Consider the following 26,471-nt stretch of genomic DNA (forward strand, 5'->3'; position numbering starts at 1 on the left):
GTATGGTTCAGGTTTAAGTTTATTTTTGAAGAGGCTTTGGCTCACAATTCAATTAAAGCATACACACTCACAGTTGGATTTCTGTTTTTCCATTGATTTATTTCAGTTTACAGATAAGAAAACATCTTCATTAAAATGAATTTACCCAGGTCATCCCAGATGTGGCAGAATTGGGGTCTGAAGCGAGTTCTATTTCAATTTAAAAGGCTTAATGTTTTTCCAGAGGACAATTTTAGACAACTGTATTTCTAAGACCCAATTCAGAGTTGGTGTGGTAATTCCCCTTACTGATGCTGTAGTGTTTTGAGGGCTCCTGACATGGGACCTTCATTCATGAAGTGCAGCCATAGGATCTATTAAAGAAACATTTCTTCAGTGCAGCTTGTTAAGTTTATTCAGAACTGTGATGGTAGATAGGGGAACATGGCAATGGGATTTTGTATCAATGGAGACAGGTTGAGCTCAGCTCCAAGCACACCATGGGCAAGTGGGAATTTGTAGCAGGGAACAGTTTGGGGATTGGTAGGTGGAAAATTAATAAGAGGAAGCCCTGGGGGTCAGGGGAATTCTGGCTAAACCAATCTAATACGATTCTTGCTGAAGACAGGCCAGAGTGAGCAGACATTTCCTGAGGGAAAATGGAGGGTGAGGAACCTGATCAAATATGGAAGGCAATCAGATATGGAGGTGGAATTTCTAGCTAAACTGACTTAGCTGGGTTCTTGCTAAAACTAGATCTTAGAAAAAGTGAACAGACAAACCTAGGAGAAGTTTTGGAGCCTGACTAAAGTTTGGTTTAGCAGAGAATCTTTTGGTATCTTGAGCTTGTAAGGCGCAGCGGTAGAGAACAGTGGCATGTGGTCAGCAGACAGTTCTCTCTCACCTGGCCCCTCCCTTCTTGGGGACTCCTAAGACACCATGCTCCTTTGAGCTACACACAGCCCTGGCACTGACTCTTTCCTTGTCTCCCAGTTCCATGAAACGAAGTCAGAAGACTGAGTCGCCCACTCACTGTGCACAGAGGCCTTGGCTTGTGCAGATGCTCCCTAATGGCACCAGACCCCTGTGTTACTCATATGCTGGCCTTTGCTTTGCACCCACTTTGTGCCAGATCAGTAAAAAAGATATGGCCTCTGCCCTTGCAGACAAATATACCAGAAGTGTCAGTGAGGCCAGAGAGCTGGGTGTGTTAGTCGGGAGCTGGGATCTGCCTCTAAGAGTCCCACTCATTTTTCCTCACTGTCCCTTTACTGAGGTCTGCTGCTGCTGTTTCTCAGTCTTGTCAGCCTTTTCTTACTGGGGAGCCATCTACCCTAGAACAGAACCTAAATAGAGCTAAAACTGATGGGATCAGCAAGTATAAAAGTGTATTAAGATAAGGAGGACAACCTTTAAACCTGCTTTAAAAAACATGACATTCAGGAACATTGAGGCCTTCTTTTCTTCCCTACCTGTTCCTCGCCCTTCTCCCACCTGCTCAAATCTGATGGGATGAGCTCCTGAACGCAGTACTGGGGGAGGTTGCTGGGGTTGGGGCTGTCTGCAGAGCTGCTGGCTTTCTCCTCTTTGAGATCAGACCGTATGATGGGAGGTCAGGCCAAATTGACGGGGAGGGGTAGTGGGGTATGAGAGTCAGGCTTACTCGCAAACAGTTGCTCTCGCAGCCACCTTATTGCCACCACAAGCTTGCAAGCAGATAGAAACTCTGGTGACTTGTTGTTCTCTGTGACTATAAGATTAGGAGATCTCTCAAAGAGCCTTCTGTTTTAGTCTCTTCATTCTCAGTAATGGTACAGGTTGAGTATCCTCAATCTGAAAATCCAGAACTTTTTGAGTGCCAGCACGGCACTGCAGATGGAAAGATCAACATCTGATCTTGTGCACTAGGTCACCATCAAAAGACAGACACACTAAAAGTGTCACATAAAATTATCTTTAGGCTCTGTGTCTAAGATGTATATGAAAAGTGAATGAATTTTGTGTTTAGACTTGGGTCCTATCCCTAAGATGTCTTATGATGTATATGCAGATGTTCTAAAATCTGAAAAAATTGAAACCTGAAACAGGTGTGTTCCCATGCATTTCAAATAAAGAAAACTCAACCTTTGTAAACTACAGAATTCACAGGTTATTGTTTAGCAAGTATTCATCCTGCACTTGCACTATGCCAAGCATTGTGAGCCCACAGTTGGGGGAAACTGGCATGTAGAGTAGACATTCCTGGGGAATGAGCTTAGATGAATCTTGCCGAGAGTGGCATCAGAGCTGGTCCCTAAAAGATTATTGCTTAAGCCTATAATCCTTGCCCCTCTGCCAGGTGGGAAGCAGACAACTCATAGCTAGCAGGGCAAAGAACGTGAGACATGGCATAGTGGTGTAGAAATGCATCGTGGAAAGAGAACCTGTGTACTGTGTGTTTGTGTTGCAGATTTCCCCACTTGTAAAATGGAATAATAAAGTAATTACCTCATAGGGTTGGCATGAGGATGAAAGGAAAGAATGACCCTATAGTCTTAGCTGGTGCCAGACATATAGTAAGTGTACAGTATGTTAGCCACTGCTATTGTTTTTGTGCAATACAGTGGCATATGTGTAAAGGCCATGGGATTGTGTATTTGCTATTTGCATTTTTCTTTTTTTGGTTTTCCTTGTTCAGTAAGTAAAAATCAACACAAAAATTATCTCTGTAACAATCTAAACACATTTCCATTATAATTGAATTTTTGTTTGTTTGTGAGACTGGGAATCTTGTGAGTAAACCCATAGTTTAGATACATCAATTTACAAAGATTCATGTCCTTCTGTTGCTACTTCCTTAGCCATGATTAATGTTAAATTAAAGCACATGCACAAAGTAAAACTATCTAGTGTTTCTTAAAATTTCCTTTTCTTAACAGTTCCAGCATGTTTAGGAGTACAAAATTTTAGTCAGACTTTGGAAATCTCTGCAAAAGACATTCCCAGAGTAGAAACTGTGAAACCCATCATATAGGGTGCAGTGACTGAGTATAAGACACGCATTTCACTACCAGCCCACCACTAACATCACAGTGAGGCAGCCTGAGGCACTGCAACACACTGAACTTCAATTTCACATCTCCAAAAGAGGAATGGTTGCAACTTTTCCAAGAAAGGGGGCAAGGATTATAGGCTTAAGCAAGAGGGATTGTTACTCAATGCCTAGTCCAAACTCCCATTCAATTCCTATACCCCTATATCCCCTCCTTGACAAGTAGGTTTCCATAGATCTGCTCAGAGTTTACATTTCATTGACAGGGACTTTGCTACTATGGTACTTAGAGTATTCAAAACATAAAACAATGAAAACTTGCTCAGTTGAAATATCCCACTCCTTCTGCCTCACTGCTTTCTTGTACATGAAAGGCAGGAGAGCAAAGTGTATAATTGAATTTTTATGGTCATCATAGTCCTCTGCTCAGTTAGAGCAGTGGTTCTCCAAGCATGGTCCCAGGCCCAGTAGTGTCACCATCACGTGCAGAATTATTAGAATGTGAATTTCTAATCTGGCTCTCCTCCAGATCTTCTGGGTCAAAAACTCGGGGATATAGTCCAGAAACCCATGTTTTAATAATCTCTCCTGGCAGGGGTTGGTGCATACTAAGTGGTTTTAAGCCTTGGCTGCACATGGGAATCATTTACGACCTTAAAAAGTAATGATGCACGGTCCCACCCAGATCAGTTAAATCTGTCTGCCAGTGGTGCTTAAGCTTTGGTAATGCAGAAGGCTACCAGGGGACACTACTGTGCAGCCAAGACTGAGAACCCTTGATATGGAGATGCCAAGTGAGATAGGAGGAGCCCGTGGCCTTATGGGCAACCTTCTAACCACATTCCACCATGCTTGGTTTCTACAGGAACCTCCTGTACTTATTAATTGATTCTAAGTTCAGGAGAAAAGAGGCGGATTAATAAGATGGCACTTTGGTCTCGCGTCCATTCCCCTGGGTGGCTCTCTTGACTTTGGAATCACGTGGGGAGCTAGGTATAGAAATACTGAAAGATGCCTGCCTCACCTCAGAGTCTGTGGACCTGGGCAGCAGAGGAGTACCAGCTGTTCTGATAGACAGCCAGAGTGAAGAACCCCCATGGAACCCACTTTATTCTTTGGGTTTGGGTCTGTTACTCAGGTGGACTCTGGGATCACAGTCCCCAGAAACTCATGAGACCCTGGGGAAGTAGGTTCCTTCAGAACCATAATGTGAGGAAGAACTTTATACACATAAACATGCATGCATTAATTATTTCTGCTGCCTTCTCACCATTGGGCATAATTGAAGTACAAAATGTGAGATGTGGCTCAAGACTCTTTGAACAGTGTCACTGTCCACCTTTGGGGATCAGTTTTGAGGTTGTTCCCAGAATTCCAAGGAGCCCCATTTTCCGGTGCCATTGTGGTTTTTCTCAGGAGTCTTAACTGTTGCTTTCCTTCTAGGTGTATGGATCTGGATCTCAAACAAGGGCATTCCAGTATGTCAGGTATGGCTCTTAGCACTGATTTGAAAGAGGGGGAATGCAGAGTGGACAATTCTGTATCTATTCTATGTGCTAACTACTTCAATGACCCTGTATATATTGATTAAATTTAATTTTAAAATCATGATGGGAAAACTTTTGCCATTCTCTGTTGAAGATTGACTTTCCTCTTCATGTCTATAGCTGCTCAGCTGATCTTTTACTGCCACCTAGTGTTGTGTAGGTGAAGTTGCCCAGTGCTGGGTGTGGCTTACATGACTTCGCTGCAGGCTTAGTTAAGAGAGGGCGTTACTGGGCATGGTGGCACATGTCTGTAATCCCAGCAACTTGAGAGGCTGAGGCAGGAGGATCACAAGTTCACAGCCAGGCTCCACAACTTAGCAGGGCTCTAAGCAACATAGCAAGACCCTGTCTCAAAATAAAAAATAGAAAGAGCTGGGAATGTAGCTCAGTGATTAACCCTCCCTGGGTTCTATACCTGGTACCAAAAAAAAAAAAAAAAAGAGAGGGGACCTTATTCACTCAACCTGCAGATTCCAAAATCTGGCTCATTTTAAACATGCCTTTCTAGGGTGGAGGTGGGGGGTCTTCATTAAAGATATGTGGTAAATAGTGTCCTAACTTCAAATTTTATGGTGAAACTAAATGCAGATAGAAGTAATTTTTTAATAGCTTCACATGATAGCTTTTTTTTTTTTTTTTTTTTGGCAGTCCTGATAATCTAGGTTTTTGTTGGTCAGTTCAGTTGGTGACTAACTGTAGAAAGTGGTGTGGATTCTGAGTTACTGTGTTAAGCCATTAATAGTCCAAAGAATCATTCACCATTGTATAGCTATTATAATTTTTGTAAAAGTTTCTGGTATCCTGAATCATTGTAAAACCCTGTTCTATATTTGGACACCATGTATTTTTGCTGTTTAATGCAAATACCCCAGAATGCCTGTCAATCCAAAAATACTGTTCCTGGTGCCATGGGGCACTAGAGTGGAGAGGGGGTAGCTATGGGGTATACGTCTGGGCAGCCCCATCTCAGCCAGCACAAGCACATCAGTCCATGTGCAGTTTAATGGGAAATGGCAGCTGCCCCTCCTTCAGGGCTGTTTCCATTTCAAAGCACTTAACTCAGGAGGAGATTATTTGGTTACATTTCTGTAGCGGGACCATATCAGTCAGACTCCTGTGTATTGAGTATCATCTTTTCACAGTAGTACATCTTCATCCCATCCTCCTTTGCCCACCCCCAGTCATGCACTCTCCCGGGGAGGTCTTAATGTTTTTAGTTATAGAAACTCATCTTGGACTACCTAATCAGTGGCCCCAAATTTCCCCAGTGCCCACCCACACCAGATGGAGTGTAATAAAAAGGAAACCAGTTAGAACTCTTGCTTCTTACTGGTCACGTGACTTCAAAGATATTATGTCGACATTCATTTAAGTAGCTTCAGATGTTCTCTTTTTTTGAAGAGGGGTAGTGATTCAAATATTGTAATCATCAGTGCTTGTACTGCATACTCTCCCACTCTGCCCTGACACTCTGCTGTCACACACATGGTGATCTCCCTGCCAACTTAGAGGGTTGGTTTTCCTAGAAATGTGGGTGCAAAGCATCTTAGAAAACCCTCTCCATAATACTGCAGTGTCATCTCGGGTTAGTGTTGTCCCAGATGACAAGATTTCAGGAACTTTGCCACACTTGGGGACAGAATTTCCAGCATACACAGTGTAGTTATTCAAGTGCCATCTGAGATCATTAACTTACCAAAGTTTTGCTATTTTTAACAAGTTACTTTTTAAAAAGTGAGATATTTTACTTCATGGTAAAAACTGTACATCTGAATCCATAGTTAGCTGTACTAAATTTAACTGTTCCCAAATCTACAGTTGCTGCAACAATATCGCAGGAATTCAGTCTAGGTGGTCATCTACATTGACATTTGGCATGACTATGTCTGATAGTTTCATGATCAACTTATATCCTCATTCACATAACAAAGGCATGCTATATTTTTTTAAAAAGTCACTTTGTCAAAATGACACTTTTAAAGAGCTTCAGGTTAAATGAGTGTGATCTATGCGATTTTGACCTTAAAAGTTGCCAGCTTGTTATATAAACGGTGCATGGCCCTCCCTCCCCCTTCTCCCAATGAGGAACTTAGTATGATTCCCCAACCCCAGTTTCAATATTAAAACCTATTGTGGATGCTACTGAATGGCAGCTTTTAATGTCTCTTTACAAATATGCACAGATGGAAGCCATAAGAGAATGAATTGCCATGTAATGATCACTGCCATAGTGATGAAGTGACTTTTTGCCAGTTTCTTCAAAAAGAAAAATCATCCAAGGTCAACAGTGATTTGCATTTGCACTCGATCTGTGAGAATAGAATGTTAAGCGTATTCATATAAAATACCCATTTGTTGAAAATGAAAAAAAAAAAACAGAAATAACTTGTTTACTAAATATCTCACACACAAAAAAAAAAAAAAATCCCCCAAACAAAAGGAAAGAAAAAAAAAGATCTGGGGTTTTCTTTTGGGAGTTGATCATGACCCATAGTGACCTGCTTCTTGCTGGTAATAATGGAGGAAGCGGAGGGACAGGTTTTAAAACAGACTTGGTTTGAACCACCAGGATGGAACTTTAAAAGTCTTCTTAGAAACATAGCTAATGAATGGCATTAAAGAAAGTGCTTGTGTTTAGCAGTGAGGTGTCATTTTTACGAAGTAACTTTTTTTTAACAGAGCCACACTTTAAAGCTTCTGAAAATAAGAACCAAACCTTGGTAAGCGAAAATTTGCTTACTTATCTTCACCTTCATGGCCCAATCACAATTCATTTGAAACATTCAGATATCCCTGACAGTTTCATATGAGATGTTTTGGGAGGGGGCAGGTTGAAGGTTGTGGGGGGACTGGTAGAAAACAATGTTCCAGTTGACTCCAATTCTCAGCATTGTTTGGCTTTATCTGTGATTTGCCAGTATGGGGAGACATACTGGAGTTCATTCATTTTGGTGTATCTTCTCTTATAAAATAACCATATGCTTTCATATAGGTTAACAAATGTGAGTTCACATTAAACATAGGCTTCCATTGAAAACTGCAGATTCCATTTTTTTGGAGGGGTGTCTATTTTAAGTGTTTTTGGTTTTGAATTGTTAAGAGGGTTTCAGAAATACACAAAAGTGGCAAACTCGGCCCCATCACCCAGCTACCATCACGTTTTAACCACCCCTATCTGCCCCCTGAGAGCAAATCCCAGATGCCATAGATGTCATTCCATTCATGAATGTGCTAATGTTGTAAACACCATCTTAATTTGCAGGATTTCCTTTTAACATTGTCTTCCATTTGGATTTTTGTTTTCTGAGAGGTGGTAAATTTTCTTCTGGGAGGGCTCATACATGACACTTAGCGCTGGTGCACCTTGGCAGGCAGCACCTGACCCAGCTCCCCTTCTTTTCCAGTGATCTGGTGAATGGCCTGGTGGCTCTCATGAACAGCAACGTCAGCAGCCCTGTCAACCTGGTAAGTACAGCTGTGCTAGTGCTATGCTGGAGACGGACGTGATTCAGATTTTAGGAAGACAAGTTTCCTTAACATTCTTGTGCAAAGACCTGGGTCATCCACACCCCTTTATTTTTATTACACACAGTTTAAAAAGACCCAGGTACCATGTTCCTTCTTTCCTGTTTTTTTTTTTTTTTTTTTTTTTTTTTTTTTTTTTTTTTGGAGGATCGTTTAGGAATGCCCACCTCATTTTAGAAACCTGTCTTTCAAAAATCTGAATCACATGTCTACCAGAAAGCCCAAGAAACACAGAGCCACTTTCTCCAAAATTCCCATTGCTCTGTTTTCCAGTTTAGCCTTTCTTTATCCTCGTAAGTAGGCCCAAGTCCCTTCCTGCCCCTTTTACCATCTGGTTTCAGACCAGCCTAAGAAATGGGAAATGAGGAGTATTGAGGTTATATAGTTACCAGCCTTTACTGTGGTGTCCTATAATTGGGGGTGCTGGGGATAGAATAAGAGTCACAGGACTGGGGGGGAAGTGGGATCACCTATTAAAATGTGTGATGGAAAGAAGAAAAGCGGAAAATGGTTTTCCTGGAAGCCCCCCCAAAATAAATTCCTTTACAAAACTAGCAGACTGCTTTTCCAGCTTGTCCAGAACACTTGTCTGTGAGTGCATCCATTTCTGTTACTGTTTTCCCCACAGGTTTGCTAGTCCTTTATGATCGCAGTTGTTTAACGTAGTTACACCCAAGGGGAATAAATATATTGGCTTCAGAAAGCTGATTTTATAATCCAAACCTTCATAGTAAGTGGCACCAAACATTTAGGAATGTTAGGTAAAAAAGTGTCTGCCCCAGAAAGTCAACCAGTGGACGTGCAGCCTCATTAGATACCCTTGACTATTCTTGTGCATGGACATTCTGGAGGATGCCAGTAAAGGTGGGTGCAGTTAGCACTTGGCAAGGTTGAGCAATTGTTGTCTTAGCAAGTTGAAGTTATTCAGGGTGGCAAGCAAGGCTGGCACCTTGTGGGATGTGGTGGGCACCAGACATTTCTGAAAATGTGGGTGACTTGGAAGAGTTGGAGTGGAGGTCACTGCTTCATTACGCTCATAACCAGAAACCATTTCTTCCTTAGGGGAACCCAGAAGAACACACAATCCTAGAATTTGCTCAGTTAATTAAAAACCTTGTTGGTAAGTAGAATAAACCACTTCTTAAGTGACGTTTTCTGTGCTTACCCTATCCATTAATAACACCTTGACTAGAAAAATGGATAAGTAATATAAACCCATTGAATTGGATCAAAGCAGAACTTTTTATCAAGAGCACCTACTTGTTTTCTAATTCTTGAAGTAATAGAGAAAGGAGGTGGGGTTGGTTTTATTCAGTTTTAATTGGAGATCTACATGGAGTTAGGAGCAAGAGATTTGTTTTCAGTGTTCTACATGTGATTTGTGTTAGGTGGTCCTACATGGATGATAGTTTGAGAGACTCAGATCTACAGCCTGAGGAGCCACAGGATCTCCCCATTGTTGCTCCATGTGGCTGTGCATCACACCACACCACCCACACTGGCTTAAGTCAACCACCATTTCATTTGCTCGAGATTCTACACTGGGGCCAGCCTCCACTAGGGATTACTTCTGAAGGTCTGGCTGATGGTCACTATTGTGGTCTTACTCTTCTGGTCCCTGGGGTCTAGGCCAACTCAGATGCTGGACCAAGGCATTTCTGTCCTCCATGTCATCCCTCCAGCAAGGTAGCTGGACATCTTATGTGTCAGCTTGGGACATGCTGTGGCCAGAGCATCGGTGATCAGGTCTTGGTGAGCCATAGACCTGGAACTGGCCGTGGTGATCCCCCATCATTCTGCTGGTTAAGGTGAAAGCCACCTAATTCCAGGGGAGGGTGCAGACGCCCCAGTGTGGCCCACGGGGAGTGTCCACCTCAGAGTTGGCCCCATCCCACAGTTGTGGTTTTCATGTACCTGGGGGTCCTTCCCAGGGAATGTGTCTGCATTTGGGACCTGTGTGGGTGGTCTTCCTGGAACCAGGCCTCACTGTCCTGGGAGGGGACTTGGGCCTGGAGAGGAGGGTGACCTTCCCTTCCTTACCAAGCTCTTTGGGATCCAGAAGGAAGCCTTTGCGTGTCAGCTCAGCCACACCTATGCCCTAGATTCCCAAGGACAGTCCCCTAGGCAGCTGGGTGACTTGTAGGAGCTATTTTCACATGGCCTGCACCCCTGTTTACTCGACAGTTAGGATTTTACTCAGAGGTGGGTAATAAAAGAACATCTTAGTGGTTTAGGATTCTCTCTTACCTTATCTTTTTTTTTTCTTTTCTTTTTTTTTTAACTCAGGTAGTGGCAGTGAAATTCAGTTTCTCTCTGAAGCCCAAGATGACCCACAGAAAAGAAAACCAGACATCAAAAAAGCAAAGCTGATGCTGGGGTGGGAGCCTGTGGTGAGTGTGGGGGCGAAACACGGGCTGCAGAGGGTTTCTCTCTTGTGGGGTCCTATGTCCTCGTGGGATGGGTGGCCCCCGTGGAGTGAGGTGGGCTCTACATCCATGCAGAGGGAGGGTTTCCTCCAGGCTGTTAAATGGTGTTATGTGTCTCCTTCGTAGCCGTGGAAGTGGCTTGGGCCTGGTGGGCTTTGTTCTCATAAAGTCTCACAGTTGGCCCAATCATGAAGACCGTGTTCAAGAGCACAGTGGCAGTGTGGTCGGCCTCTTAAAGATCCCTGCTTGTCCCATGCAGCATTGGGCAGGGTTATAGTGTGAAGAGGAGCGAGCCGGTCTATGTCAGCCCCATGCCATCATAGTGCTCTCAGACTGAGTCACAGCCGTCTTTGGCCTGTAAGATGCTGTCAAGTGGGGCTGGCCCCCTCCCTCACCTGCACATTGGAATCATTTTAGGAGTTTAAAAAATAATGATGCAGGGCTGGGATGTAGCTCAGTGGTGGAGTGCTTAACTAGCATATGTGGGGCACTGGGTTTGATTCTCAGCACCCCATACAAATAAATAAAATAAAGGCCATTGACAACTAAAAAAATATTTTTAAAAAGTAATGATGCATGGTCCCGGCTGCCTTCTGCTCCTTCCCACTGCAGATGATTGGATGTTCCTCGTTTGCCAATGAATGCCCTCCCCCAGAGCTGGGCGCAGCTACTCATTCTTGTCTTGTAAGTCTCTGTCCTTCAGAGAACACCTTTTGGCCACACACTCTCTGCTGTGTCTGACCATTCACCTTTTGCTTACTGCACATGTGCCAGTGGAGCAGGGGAAGGACACATGGCCTCGTGCACAGGAGCAGTCCCAGCAGCTGTCACATCCAGACACACATTCTGTGCTGGGTAAAGGTAGGGCCGTCCTAGGTATGGCCCAGCAGGTGAGGCTGCCTCACCATCAGGCAAAGTCAGAGACAGATGCAGCTCAGACCTCATTTTACCTTTTAAAAATGCATGTCCTAGCAAGCTGAGTAAATAGAATCCTAGAATGTTAAGCCCTGAAGGGACGTGAGAGTTCAGTGTGACCCTTATCCTGTGATGTCTACATCTAAGTTGTCTGTTGAAGGCCATAGAAATTTGACGAATGAAATAAAAACTTGCAACTAAATAAAAATTCATTTAACAAAACCTGATAATCCCAGCTGGGCATAACAAGTCACATCAAGCATGCCGGGTCTTTGTTTTTGAAGGAATTTGCCATTAGTCTAGTAGAACCTATATTTTAAGGAAAAAAATTTATTTTAAGTTACAACACTACATTTGAAAATGTCGCATTGTGTGAGGTGTGTACAGTCAGTATTTTTACTTATCTGTAGTTTAGATGTACAATATTCTGACTCTTCAAATATGAGTTTATCATTAGCTTCTGTTCTTTGTAGTAGTTTTATTTCAGAAGAAATTTTGAGTGAGTCTGCTAAGGGAACATCTCCAACTTAATTTAGACATTAGTCATCTCCAACTTAATTGTCCTTGTGGGGTAGGGGCAACTTGTAGAGGTATAGTAGCCATTCTAGGGTGAGGTGGTATCTCCTTGTGGTTTTGATTTGCATTTCCCTAATGATTAGTGATGAACATTTTTTTGTGTACCTGTTCTCCATTTCTATATTTTGTTTTGAAAATGTCTGTTTAGATCTATGACCCATCTTTTAGATTTTTCTTTTTTAAAAAATTTTTTGAGTTCCTTGTGTATTCTTGTACTAACTCCTTGTCAGAGGTTATAGTTTGCCAGTGTAGCCCCTCATTCTGCATTATTGTCTTCACTCTTTTGGTTGTTTCCTTTGCTGTCTGGTGAAATCCTATTTGTCTATTTTGTGCTTTTGTTTCCTGTGCTTTTAGAATCTCAGCCAGGCCTGTGGTATAATGGGCACCCAGCAAATGGCTCATATTTAAAATGTACAATGTGATAAGTTTTCATATATTTAGCCACTTGTGAAACCATCACTACAAATTAAGGTTGCTTTACATGATGTGGTGTTGTCATGGTTCCTCTCAGATTGCCAAGTCAGAGTGGGTACAAGTGGACCATCTGCCAGAAAGTGCAAAGGATTAACGTCACATGGGAGGATGTGGGTCAGTCTGTGGGTCAATGCAGATGGTCTTCTCAAAGCATTCTCCTTCCACTCCATTGTAGATTTCTTCTGAACAAATGGACTGTGTACATTATTTTTAAAACAGTTGCTGTGACTAATTCACACCGGAAGAGAGATCACGCCAGCAAGAGGTGGTTCTGGGTCTTATGGGGGTTGGATCTTACTGTGCATCAGCAGAGTATCACATGTTCAGTTACACAGTGCACTCTGGCTTTGGAGGGACCTTTACTTTTCCAGGGTGGGTCTGATTGTTTTCATGACCAGTGAATGGTTTTGTGAGTGTCCTCAGAAAGAAGCCAGCTAGCCACACATCAGCATTTCTGAGACAGTCTGCTGCTGTTATTTTCAACCAAGTCCTTCTGTGAATGTGACCTTCTCTCTCTCACTTGCTCTGTCAACAGGTCCCATTGGAAGAAGGTTTAAATAAAGCAATTCACTACTTCCGTAAAGAACTGGAGTACCAGGCAAATAATCAGTACATCCCCAAACCAAAGCCTGCCAGAATAAAAAAGGGCCGGACGCGCCACCACTGAGCCCTCACTCTTAGGACACAAGACTCCCTGTTTTACACTTGATGAGATGTATTTTTTGGTTTTTTTAAAAAAAAAAGACTTAAACAGGTGTCATGAAGAACAAACTGGAATTTCATTCTGAAGCTTGCTTTAAAGACATGGATGTGCCTAAAAGCTCCCCTCAAAACCTGCAGACTTTGCTTGCACTTTTTGAATCTGTCTTTTTGTAAAATAGCCTAGATGCATCTCTGCATATTTTCAAGTTTTTTATCTTGCTGTGAGAGCGTATGTTGTGACTGTCGTTGACAGTTTTATTTACTGGTTTCTTTGTGAAGCTGAAAAGGAACATTAAATAAGATGAAAAAATCCTAATTTTATTTATAAAGTAAATAAAATGAGATGTTATACTATGCATAAAGAAAACAAAAACCTAGCAGTATTGTCAGGTGGGTGGTGCACTGGCATTTATTTTTGGACAGATAATTCTGTTTCAGAGTTTTATGTTTCTTTTTTAATACAGAATTTTTCCACAGTCTAGTTTTTAGTTGCAAACTTGACTTTGAGATATTTTCTGTTGGTTATCATGATCAAGGATATTTGAAATCACTACTGTGTTGCGCTGCATATTTGGGGGTGGGGGGACAAAATCAAGGTATTCTTGGTAATTGTGGTTAAATTGCTATTTTAATAAAATATTGAGATTCATCAGTCAAACTTTCAGTTTCTAAAGATTGCTTTCTGATCTGCATAAAACATTGGATTGCTAAAAACGTATCGGAGAACTTGACTTAGAAGACGATGCTGAAAACATTCAGGTTTACATGATGTATAATCGGATTTGTAGACATTAAAAGCGTTTCTGTGCTGTTTGGGCTGAATCTATGCGTGTAATAGAGATTGTGTGTCCTCATCTTGGGACCAGAAGTGATTCAAATTTCAGAGTTTTTTGAATTTGTGAATATTTACATAGACTTTATTTGTTACATTCTTAATCCCCAAAAGCAATCAAATTCTCCAAAGTTTGCCAGGCACAGTGGTGCACACCTGTAATCCTAGTGGATCTGGAGACGTGAGACAGGAAACTCACAAGTTCAACGCCAGCCTCAGCAATAAGAGAGGCACTAGCAACTCAGTGAGACTCTGTCTCTAAATAAAATACAAAATGGGGCTGGGGAGGTGGCTCAGTGGTCAAGTCCCCCTAAGTTCAATCTTCAGTACCAAAAAGAAAAAAAAAAAAGAAATTCTCCAAAATCTGAAACTTTAAGCATCATGTTAGTATGGGGAGCCACACTGACACGTGACTGGGCGGCTCCCGGTTAGGGCCTGAGGCTCTCTGGCTGTGTGGGAGCTTTCCCGGCCCTCTCCTGATGAGAGAGCCCATCCGTGTGGGGGTGTGACTGACCACTGACCCCGGGGCCCAATCACTGACCCTGACCTTGGAGTGCGGCCCCCCCTCAACCTTCATTGGATGGAATTCTCCCCTGAATCTCTTGTCCCCCAATAAAAGGCTACTCCCTGGCATGCCCTCTCTCTCTCTCTCTCTCTCTCTCCTGCTAGCCCTGAGTAATCCTTGCTGCCCTGCCGGGCGGTTAGAGATGGGAACCAGAGAGGGGAGCCGACTCAGACCTGGCAATAGAAATAAGGTAACTGAGTCTGTGTGTTTTATTTCGATCTCGCTAGCTAACTTTTATGCCAAGAACCTCATTAATGAAACCATTGCACTGGCCGCATGGTGGATGTTAGCACTCAAAGATTTTCAGATTTGGGACTTTTAGGTTAGGGACACTCAGCCTGTATTAACTGTGTGAAATCTCAGATCTCGCCTAGTGTTAGAATTGTTTTTGTGTCCTCTGGCAGACCAAATGTAGCAAAAGAAGTGCCATTTGTCTTAGGTAGAGAGATTTGCAAACTGGGATCATTGAATGAACACTTGGAGAGCTTTTGTTTTTATTCAGAACTCTTTCAGTCCTAATGTTAGGATTTTGTATATCCTCTTAAAATCAATGGAAGAACAAGACAATAAGTTAAAGCAATACATCTTCCAAGTAGGTTAATTCTGCAAGATAGCAACAAAGCCGGGCACCATGGTGTATGCCTATAATCCCAGCAACTTGGGAGGCTGAGACAGGAGGATCGCAAGTTCAAAGCCAGCCTCAGCAAAAGTGAGGCACTAAGCAACTCAGTGAGACCCTGTCTCTAAATAAAATACAAAACAGGGCTGGGGATGTGGCTCAGTGGTTGAGTGCCACTGAGTTCAATCCCTGGTACCCAAAAAAAAAAAAAAAAGCAACAAAATCCTGAACAGGTGGCGGGACAGAAATGAAAAGCATCTAAAAAATGGGCAGCCTGTGATACCTCAGAGACTTACCTGTCCTTCAGATCATCTTATGATTTGTTTTTAAGTGAGTGTGTTTTTCTTATCAGAGTCTCTGGGACGTGGTCAAGGATGTAATGATTTTCTTTTTTTTTTTTTTTAAGAGAGAATTTTTTTAATATTTATTTTGTAGTTTTCGACGGACACAACATCTTTGTATGTGGTGCTGAGGATCGAACCCAGGCTGCACGCATGCCAGGCGAGCACGCTACCGCTTGAGCCACATCCCCAGCCCCATGATTTTCTTTATCATGGTAAATTTGCCAGAAGATTCTGGAACTAAGACTGGTATAGATTGAATGTGGTGTGAGAGAGAAAGAGGAATCAAGGATGATATAACATCTTGTGCTTCAGCCCCTCACAGCCTTTTGTTGTTGTTGTTGATGGGGAAAGACCTCAAGGTCTTCTGTATGCTAAGGATGAGCTACATCCCAGTCTCTTATTTTTTTTTTATTGGTTGTTCACAACATTACAAATCTCTTGACATATCATATTTCATACATTAGATTCAAGTGGGTTATGAACCCCCAATTTTACCCCAAATGCAGATTGCAGAATCATCGGTTACACATCCACAATTTTACATAATGCCCTATTAGTAATTGTTGTATTCTGCTGCCTTTCCTATCCCCTACTATCCCCCCTCCCCTCCCCCCCATCTTCTCTCTCTACCCCATCTACTGTAATTCATTTCTCTCCTTGTTTATTTTCCCATTCCCCTCACAACCTCTTATATGTAATTTTGTATAGCAATGAGGGTCTCCCTTCATTTCCATGCAATTTCCCTTTTCTCTCCCTTTCCCTCCCATCTCATGTCTCTGTTTAATGTTAATCTTTTCTTCCTGCTCTTCCTCCCTGCTCTGTTCATAGTTGCTCTCATTATGTCAAAGAAGACATTTGGTATTTGTTTTTTAGGGATTGGCTAGCTTCACTAAGCATAATCTGCTCTAGTGCCGTCCATTTCCCTGCAAATTCTATGATTTTGTCATTTTTATTGCTGCATAGTACTCCATTGTGTATAAATGCCACATTTTTTTTATCCATTCATCTATTGAAGGGCATCTGGGTTGGTTCCACAGTCTAGCTATTGTGAATTGTGCTGCTATGAACATCGATGTGGCAGTATCCCTGTAGCATGCTCTTTTAAGGTCTTCAGGGAATAGTCCGAGAAGGGCAATAGCAGGGTCAAATGGTGGCTTCATTCCCAGCTTTCCCAGGAATCTCCAAACTGCTTTCCAAATTGGCCACACCAATTTGCAGTCCCACCAGCAATGTACAAGTGTACCCTTTTCTCCGCATCCTCGCCAGCACTTGTTGTTGTTTGACTTCATAGTGGCTGCCAATCTTACTGGAGTGAGATGGTATCTTAGGGTGGTTTTGATTTGCATTTCTCTGACTGCTAGAGATGGAGAGCATTTTTCCGTGTACTTGTTGATTGATTGTATATCCTCCTCTGAGAAGTGTCTGTTCAGGTCCTTGGCCCATTTGTTGATTGGGTTATTTGTTATCTTATTGTCTAATTTGTTGAGTTCTTTGTATACTCTGGATATTAGGGCTCTATCTGAAGTGTGAGGAGTAAAAATTTGTTCCCAGGATGTAGGCTCCCTATTTACCTCTCTTATTGTTTCTCTTGCTGGGAAAAAACTTTTTAGTTTAAGTAAGTCCCATTTGTTGATTCTTGTTATTAACTCTTGTGCTATGGGTGTCCTATTAAGGAATTTGGAGCCCGACCCCACAATCTGTAGATCGGAGCCAACTTTTTCTTCTATCAGACGCAGAGTCTCTGATTTGATATCAAGCTCCTTGATCCATTTTGAGTTAACTTTTGTGCATGGCGAGAGAAAGGGATTCAGTTTCATTTTGTTGCATATGGATTTCCAGTTTTCCCAACACCATTTGTTGAAGATGCTATCCTTCCTCCATTGCATGCTTTTAGCCCCTTTATCAAATATAAGATAGTTGTAACTTTGTGGATTAGTCTCTGTGTCCTCTATTCTGTACCATTGGTCCACCCGCCTGTTTTGGTACCAGTACCATGCTGTTTTGGTTACTATTGCTCTGTAATATAGTTTGAAATCTGGTATCGCTATACCGCCTGATACACACTTCCTGCTTAGAATTGCTTTTGCTATTCTGGGTCTTTTATTTTTCCATATGAATTTCATGATTGCTTTATCTATTTCTACAAGAAATGCCGTTGGGATTTTGATTGGCATTGCATTGAACCTATAGAGAACTTTTGGTAATATCGCCATTTTGATGATGTTAGTTCTGCCTATCCATGAACAGGGTATATTTTTCCATCTTCTAAGATCTTCTTCTCTCTTTAGGGTTCTGTAGTTTTCATTGTATAAATCTTTCACCTCTTTTGTTAGGTTGATTCCCAAGTATTTTATTTTTTTGGAGGATATTGTGAATGGAGTGTTTTTCCTCATTTCTGTTTCAGAAGATTTGTCGCTGATATACAGAAATGCCTTTGATTTATGCGTGTTGATTTTATATCCTGCCACTTTGCTGAATTCATTTATTAGTTCTAGTAGTTTCTTTGTAGACCCTTTTGGGTCTTCTAGGTATAGAATCATGTCATCTGCAAATAGAGATAATTTAAGTTCTTCTTTTCCAATTTTTATGCCTTTAATTTCTTTCGTCTAATTGCTCTGGCCAGTGTTTCGAGAACTATATTGAATAGAAGTGGTGATAGAGGGCATCCCTGTCTTGTTCCGGATTTTAGAGGGAATGCCTTTAACTTTTGTCCATTCAGAATGATGCTAGCCTGAGGCTTAGCATAGATAGCTTTTACAATGTCAAGGTAAGTTCCTGTTATCCCTAGTTTTTCTAATGTTTTGAACATAAAGGGATGCTGTACTTTGTCGAATGCTTTCTCTGCGTCTATCGAGATGATCATATGGTTCTTATCTTTAAGTCTATTGATGTGGTGAATAACATTTATTGATTTCCGTATATTGAACCATCCTTGCATCCCAGGGATGAATCCTACTTGATCATGGTGCACAATTTTTTTGATGTGTTTTTGTATTCGATTCGCCAGAATTTTATTGAGGATTTTTGCATCTAGGTTCATTAGAGATATTGGTCTGTAGTTTTCTTTCTTTGAGGTGTCTTTGTCTGGTTTCGGAATCAGGGTGATGTTGGCCTCATAGAATGAATTTGGAAGAGCTCCCTCTTTTTCTATTTCCTGAAATAACTTGAAAAGTATTGGTATTAATTCTTCTTTAAAGGTTTTGTAAAACTCCGCTGTATACCCATCCGGTCCTGGGCTTTTCTTGGTTGGTAGTCTTTTGATGGCTTCTTCAATTTCATCCATTGATATTGGTCAGTTCAGATTGTGTGTATCCTCCTGACTCAGTCTGGGCAAATCATATGACTTAAGAAATTTATCGATGTCTTCACTATCTTCTATTTTATTGGAATATAGGTTTTCAAAATAATTGCTAATTGTCTTCTGTATTTCTGTAGCATCTGTTGTAATATTGCCTTTTTCATCCCGTATGTTAGTAATTTGAGTTCTCTCTCTTCTTCTCTTCGTTAGCATGGCTAAAGGTCTGTCAATCTTATGTATTTTTTTGAAGAACCAACTTTTAGTTTTGTTAATTTTTTCAGTAGTTTCTTTTGTTTCAATTTCATTGATTTCCGCTCTGATTTTAATTATTTCTTGCCTTCTGCTACATTTGCTGTTGTTTTGCTCTTCCTTTTCTAGGGCTTTGAGATGAAGTGTGAGCTCATTTATTTGTTGGTTTTTTCTTTTTTTGAGGATTCTTGAACTTGAGGAGAATTTGTTTTATGAATGTCGCAGCACCATTATTTGGTGCATAAATATTGATAATTGTTATGTCTTGTTGGTGAATGGTTCCTTTTAACAGTATATAATGTCCTTCTTTATCCCTTTTGATTAACTTAGTCTTGAAGTCGATTTTATTCGATATGAGGATGGCCACCCCTGCTTGCTTACGAGGACCGTGTGTGTGGTATATTTTTTCCCATCCTTTCACCTTCAGCCTGTGTATGTCTTTTCCAATCAGATGTGTCTCCTGGAGGCAGCATATTGTTGGATTTGTTTTTTTAATCCATGATACCAGCCTATGTTGCTTTATTGGAGAGTTTAAGCCATTAACATTCAGAGTTACTATTGATATATGGTTTGTACTTCCAGCCATGTTTGATTATTTATCCTTTTTTTAAAAAAATTTAGTTTGTTTCTCCATGATTATCTTTCCCCTCGCCCTCTGTCTTTACCGAGGCACTTCCTACTGATGGTTTTGGTTATTGTTTTTCATTTCTTCCTCGTGTAGTGTTTTGCTCAAAATGCTTTGCAATGCTGGTTTTCTGGCTGCAAATTCTTTTAACTTTTGTTTATCATGAAAGATTTTTATTTCGTTGTCATACCTGAAGCTTAATTTTGCTGGATACAGAATTCTTGGTTGGCATCCATTGTCTTTCAGTGTTTGAAATACATTGTTCCATGACCTTCTTGCTTTCAGCGTCTGTGATGAAAAATCTGTTGTTAACCGTATTGGTTTACCCCTGAATGTAGCTTTTAATATTTTCTCTTTGTTCTGTATATTGGATATCTTCATAACAATGTGTCTTGGCATTGGTCTACTGTGATTTTGTGTGCTCGGTGTCCTGTATGCATCTTCAATTTGTATATCTGTTTCCTTTTTTATTTCTGGAAAGTTTTCTGTAATTATTTCATTCAGCAGGTTACTCATTCCGTTGGTTTGAATCTCTGTACCTTCTTCTATCCCGATGACTCATAAGTTTTTTTTTTTATGTTATCCCATAACTCTTGGATGTTTTTCTCGTGATTTTTTTACCAGCCTTTCTGAGTTGGCTAGACTGTTTTCAAGATGATATATTTTGTCTTCATTATCTGACGTTCTGGCTTCTACTTGCTCCACTCTGTTAGTGATACTCTCAATTGAGTTTTTAATTTGGTTTATCGTTTCCTTCATTTCTAGAATTATTGTTTGATTATTTTTTATAATCTATCTCCTGATAAAGATGCTTAACTTCTTCTTTTATCTGTTTATGTAATTCATTCTCAATGTGTTCTTTCGCTGCTTGAATTTGCTGTCTTGTATCCTCTTTAAGGTTCCATTCCATCTGTCTAAGGTGTTCCTTGAGTTCTTTATATGACCATTTTTCTGATGATTCTAGGTCCTCCTGAATATTTAGGCTATCCTGCATTGTTTGTACTCCTTTTCTTCCTTGCTTTTTAAAGCTGCTCATGTTACTTCTTGTTCTGTTTGACTGATGAGTTACTGTTTACTCCTATAAATTTATTAGATGCTTGGGAGGAAAGGTATTAGAAGGGAAGGGAAGAAGTCACTAAAGAGAATGAGAGTAAGCAGGTAGAATTCAAGGAAGGGGGGATAAGATAATTGAAAAGAAATGAAAAGACAAAAGAAGGAAATAAATAGGAAATAAAAAAAATTTTTAAAAATAATAAAAAAATTAAAATTAGAAGAAAAAAAATTTTTTAAAAATTGTAAAAAAAAATTTAAAAAAACAAGAAAGAAAAATGAAAATGAAAGAAAAACCCAAATCAAAAAAAAGAGAGAAAAGGAAAAAAAAACTAATAAATGCAGTCTTAGAGTTTGATTAACTTCTCTTCCAGTAGGTGGTGCTGTGCCCCCCAGGCCAAGTTTCTCCTGTCAATACGCGGGAACCAATCACTGTGCAGCAGCTCCTCCCAGACTGGGCGAGTCTCCAGTCCTGAGTGTCTAGGGCCTCCTCTTGTGTCTAGTCACTTCCCACTTTTTCTCTAGCCAGGCCCCTCTCACGGGTGCCGCTCACCACAATACTGGCTACACGCCAGGTCTGCTGCTCCCAGGAGCCCTGTTTTCATGAACGACTGGGCACACTCTTCCAGTTTGCCATTCCCTCAGACCCTAAGTTTGTAGAGCTTGGGGCTGAGAATCCTCAGCGAATTTTACTTGCCCTCCAGTAGCCACGCCCCCGGTAGCTGGTGCAAGAGACCTCAGCAGTCAGCCCTGGTGGGAGCAGTAGTCCCGCGCCTCGGGTCCCGTGCCACCTCTGATTCCCTCGGTCTGGCTATCGCACTCACGGGAGAGCTGGGAGGGGCCCTTAAGGTTTCCCCGATGTGTGGAGAGGGAAGGCTAGGGAATTACACACCTGTAGCCGCAGGTTTCAATGAAGTTATCTCCTCCGCCGCAGTCTGGTGACGTCAGTTCTCTGCCATGGTGGTATCTCTTGCAAATGGCGACAGTTCGTTTCCCTTTGCCGGGCGACCAATGCAGCAGGTGGGTCCTTACTGTCTCTCCCAAGCCCCGTTTCAAACCTGTGGCCACTACCTATGAAGGCTCGGTAGGCATTTACCTCCGTAGGATGAGAAGGGCCGACCAGTTGTTTCAGCCGAATGGATTAGTGCTGAGTCACAGCTGTTTGTCTGCGGGAAGCAGGCGAACGGGAGCTTGAATTCAGCCGATCCGGGCTCAGTGTGTGTTCTGAGAGGCCCAGACTGTTCGCCCCAGATCCACGTCAGCTCAGCATTGCCTAGTGATCCTGAGCAAACAGATTTAGGTTGTTTACAACTCCCTATGCCTGCACAGCTGAAGAGGTTAGGGACTTGATCTCTCTGCGCCCGCCGCCATGTTGGCCCCCCAGTCTCTGATTTTTGATTCCCATTATTTTGACCCAAACTTAAGTGAGACACCATTTATGGAGGTAGGATGAACAGAGTTGTGAAACTTACTGGAACATCCAGTGGTGAACCCAGAGTTTATACAGGGTTGGCTCACATTTTTGTGGTGTTAAGCTGGGCAGTGTGACCTGGAAGTACCCAAAGGCCCCAGCGTCCAGAATTCTCTTAACCTTGTTACTTGCTAAGACATGGGATTCATTTATTTGGTTTTCTTCCCTAAAATTCTCATAAAATATTTTCAGGCTGGGGAAAAGAAGTGAAAGAGGATTTTTCTGTAATTCACCTTAAGGAAACGTGTAGTGTGAGCTTACTTAGATAATGTGAGCTTTGAGTTGAGCAGTGCATACCCTGGGAAGAGAGGAGAGTGGAATCGGGAGGCCTGGAAAGGAATGAATACGTGGGCAGGTGATGGCTGCCATGGTCCAAATATTTGTTCCCTAAAATTCACATGTTGACCTAATCCCCAGTGCAATAGTACCAAGAGGTGAGGTGTTCATGAGGCAGTTAGGTCAGGAGGGTGGAGCTTTCATGAATAGGATTAGTGATGTTATAAAAGAAGCGCAACAGAGCTTGTTTACTCCCTCTGCCAAGTGGGATAGAATGAGGAAGTGTCACCTGTGAACCAGGAAATGAGCCCTCACCAGACTCCAAGTCTGTCATTACCCTTATCTTGAACTTTTCAGCCCAGAACTATGAGCAGTAAATTCCTGTTGCTTATAAAGTACCCAGTTTTTGTATTTTGTTACTGCATCCCAGACAAACAGTGCTGCCCTCACGTTTGGAAAGTGGATCCTGATTAAAGGCGTCGTTTATGGCTGGCAGGGAGGAGAGACTGGTGTGAGTTGATCTGTCACTTCAGAGGCAATCATGGTAGCTCAAGCAAGGTCCAAATCACTCTGAATATACTGGATTTCGAGTGTTCCCTTCTGGATAATGAACACAGCCCACCAGCTCCAGCTGTAACCTCACAGCCTTGGCTGGATGGACCGTCATGCTGGTTAAGGATTCTTGGTTATGTGTGAGCTTGACTTTATCCTTAACCCAGCAGCTGTGTTGAGTGAAATGGTGTTCTGATCACTGCTAGTAGTTAGTTTGCCCTCAAAAGACTGTCGGGATTGTGGAAATCCTCATTTGTTTCCTAGGACAGAATAATTGTGAGTTTTGATATTTCTATATGTCTGTACTCTCTCATGGTTGATTGTTACCTTTGATAGATAGGAAGCTGAGATACTGCATTTTCCTGAGAACTATTACCACAGTAGCATGATGCGCTATGCTTCAAAGATAGCAGTGGGCTTCATTGCTTTAACCACCAAGATTGATACACATGGCTCTTGGTAATGTCCTATTTGAAGCTTAGTCACCTTGGGGAACAAGGGACATTTTTATCTACATCTATGGGAAGGGAAAAAAGTAGAAGCTGAGGCAGGAGGATTGCAAATTCAAAGCCAGCCTCAGCAATTTAGCAAGACCTTGTCTCAAAATAAAAAACAGTCTGAGAGGGCTGAGGATATAGCTCAGTTGGTAGAGTACTTGCTTTGTGTGCACATGGGTTCAATCCCCAGCACCACCAAAAAAAAAACAAAAGTCTGGGAATGTGGCTTAGTGGGTAAGCACCCCCTGGGTTCAATCTCTGGTACCAAAAAGAAAGAAAGAAACTTCTTACAGTTCAGATGTGGTTTGAGCATGTCTTCCAAATGTTTATGTGATGAAATGTTATCCCCATTGTGAGATATTAAGAGGGTCAAAACTTAATCCAACTGTGATGTTTAGAGTGGCTCCTAGGAGGTGATGGGGGTTAGATCTGGACCTCAAGTGGAACTCCCAGGATCGAATGCTGGTGGTTTTATAAGAGAGATCAGAAGAGGCACATGTGATATCTGGGACTACAACTCTGCCTACAAGAAGCTATCACCAGAAATGGCACCTCAACTATGAGCCAAAATAACTCTTCATTAAAACTTACCCAGCCCATGATGATGTTATTTGCAACATAAAATGGACTCATGCAAAAAAATTGTACCAAGGAGTGGGCCTTACTATAACTACCTGAAAACGTGAAAGCAGCTTTAGAATTGGGTGCCAAGCAGAGGCTGGAAGAATTTGGAGGAGCAGACCAGGAAAAACCCAGAAGACTTAGCAAAACATTACAGCAGATCTGACAAAGGGCTCAGACAGTGAAGAGACTCAGGAAGTGGTCTTGGTAATGGAGATGCTGTTAGGAATGGGGGAAGGGCCATCTTTGTTGCACAGTTGCAAAGAATTTGAATGTATTTATGCCCTGAAAATTTGTAGGAGGATGAACTTAAAAGTGGTGGAGTGGTTTATCTAGTAGAAGAAACTTCTAAACCAAATATAGAAAGGGCTGCATAAGTGTTTTGGGCTGCTTTCAGTTGATTTGGAGCAAAGGGAAACAGCTGAAAGATTTAGAAAATTCACTGCCTTATCAGGGACGGAACAAAGAAAAAGTGTGTAAAGATGTAGCTGAGCACCTGCTTTCTAAACAGATCAACTGGAGAAAAATGAGCCAGTTGCTTCCATTTGGGACAATTGGAAAAAAATCCTCCAGAGCAAATCAGAAATCTTCAAAACTGCCCTTCTCATCACAAGTCCAGCGGTTTGGAAAGGGCAGACTGTTTCCTGGAGCCCTGAGGCCCCTGCACCTGCTGGCCTTGCAGGGCCGTCCCTAGATTCTGACCTGGCATCATGTCACTGTGGCTGCTGCAGCCATGCCTGCAGCAGGTCCAGGCACCGCTTGTCCCAGCAGCAGACTTTCATGAGCTGTACGTGTGACTGGGTCTGCCAGCACACAGAATGCAAGAGTCATGCGGCCATGGCAGGCTCCACTGGGATTTCGAAGGAAGGCCTAGGAGGCCAGGTGGAAGTCCTTACAGGGGAGCATCAAGTGGGACATGCTTCGTGGACTCCCCAGAGATGTAAAGCCATCAGCAATATGCCACCCTCACCCATGAAACTCCCCAAGAATGTGCAGCCCTAAAGAGAAACCGTGTGGCCTGTGACCAGTAAAGCCATAGGTGTGGGGCTGCCTGGGGCCTTGCGGGCACCTCCCGGCTTGGCCACAGAATGCAGAGATGCCCGAGTTGAAGGTTTAGGATTTAATGTCTGCCTTGCTGAGTTTCAGCTACTCTTTTCTACTTCCTTGTTTCTTATTTTTGGAATAGCAGTGTTTGTCCTGTCCCTGACTTGGTCTTGGAATAGGTAACTTGGCTTTGTCTTTTAGATGTTCAATAGATGGAAAAAAAATGTCCTTGAGACTTGGACCTGGGCCTTTTTTTTTTTTTTTTTTTTTTTTTTGGTATTGTGCATTGAACCCAGGAGTACTAGACCCCTGAGCCACATGCCCCTTTTATTTTTTTTATTTTGAGACAGGGTCTTGCTGAGTTGCTTAGGGCCTCGATAAGTTGCTGAGGCTGGCTTTGAACTTGAAATCCTCCAGCCTCAGCCTCCCAAGCCACTGGGATTAGAGGCATGCACCACTAGAGCCCAGCAGACTCAGGCTTTTGAGTGCTACTGGAATAGTTTAGACTTTGTAGGACAACTGAGAACAGAATGAAGGCATTTTGCCTCATGACAATGCCGTGAACCTTGTGAGTCAGGGACAGAGTGTCAGGGTTTGCATGTGGTTTGTCCCTCAAAGGTTCATGTGTTGGAGGCTTGGAGTGGTGGTATTGGGAAATGGTAGAACCTTTATGAGGTGGGTCCTGGTTGGAGAGGCTTAGGTCATTTGGAAAGCTGTCCTCAAAAAGAATTAAGGTAATTCTTGTGAGGCCCCAGAATTGTCTCTGATTTCCTGTTTCAAGATGTGATTTCTTGAGGCTGGGGTCATATAGCTCATTGGTAGAGCACTTGCCTAGCACATGTGAGGCCCTGGCTCGATCTTCAGCCCCACATAAAGATAAATAAAATAAAGGTATTGTGTCCATCTACAACTACAAAAAAACAAAATTAAAAACATTAAGAAGATGTGATTTCTTCCTTCTACATGCATTCTGTCATTGTGATGCCATGATGTCATTAGGCCCTCACAAGAGGTTGAACTTATGAGACTGCCTAATCATAGGCTTTAGTCACCAAAACTGTGAACTAAATGAACCTCTTTTCCTTATATAGTCAGTTTTCCTCAGGTATTTTGTTATAGAAATAGAAAACAGGCTAATAATATTTTTAAAAGTCAATATTTTGGTACTTGTTGAATTGTGAGTTTCTATATTTCATATACATTTTATTTGAAGTGAAACTAATGTGAACTGGTATAGAGACCCATGATGAAAG

At 42.0% G+C, this 26,471-nt stretch overlaps 1 protein-coding gene across 1 annotated transcript in view; it reads left to right on the forward strand.

The window, feature by feature from the left end:
• UXS1 (UDP-glucuronate decarboxylase 1) overlaps window positions 1-13,977 on the forward strand; it is a 100,555-nt gene extending 86,578 nt beyond the window's left edge. Inside the window, exons 11-15 of the mRNA XM_081265176.1 lie at window positions 4,454-4,497; window positions 7,962-8,022; window positions 9,145-9,202; window positions 10,369-10,472; window positions 13,009-13,977. Of these exons, the coding sequence (XP_081121302.1) occupies window positions 4,454-4,497; window positions 7,962-8,022; window positions 9,145-9,202; window positions 10,369-10,472; window positions 13,009-13,140 (399 nt within the window). The 3' untranslated portion in view covers window positions 13,141-13,977. The remainder of the gene's footprint in view (window positions 1-4,453; window positions 4,498-7,961; window positions 8,023-9,144; window positions 9,203-10,368; window positions 10,473-13,008) is intronic.
• The last annotated feature ends 12,494 nt before the right edge of the window (window positions 13,978-26,471 follow it).

This window comes from Spermophilus citellus, assembly GCF_964194105.1.
Source record: "Spermophilus citellus genome assembly, chromosome: 13".
NCBI lineage: Eukaryota > Metazoa > Chordata > Mammalia > Rodentia > Sciuridae > Spermophilus > Spermophilus citellus.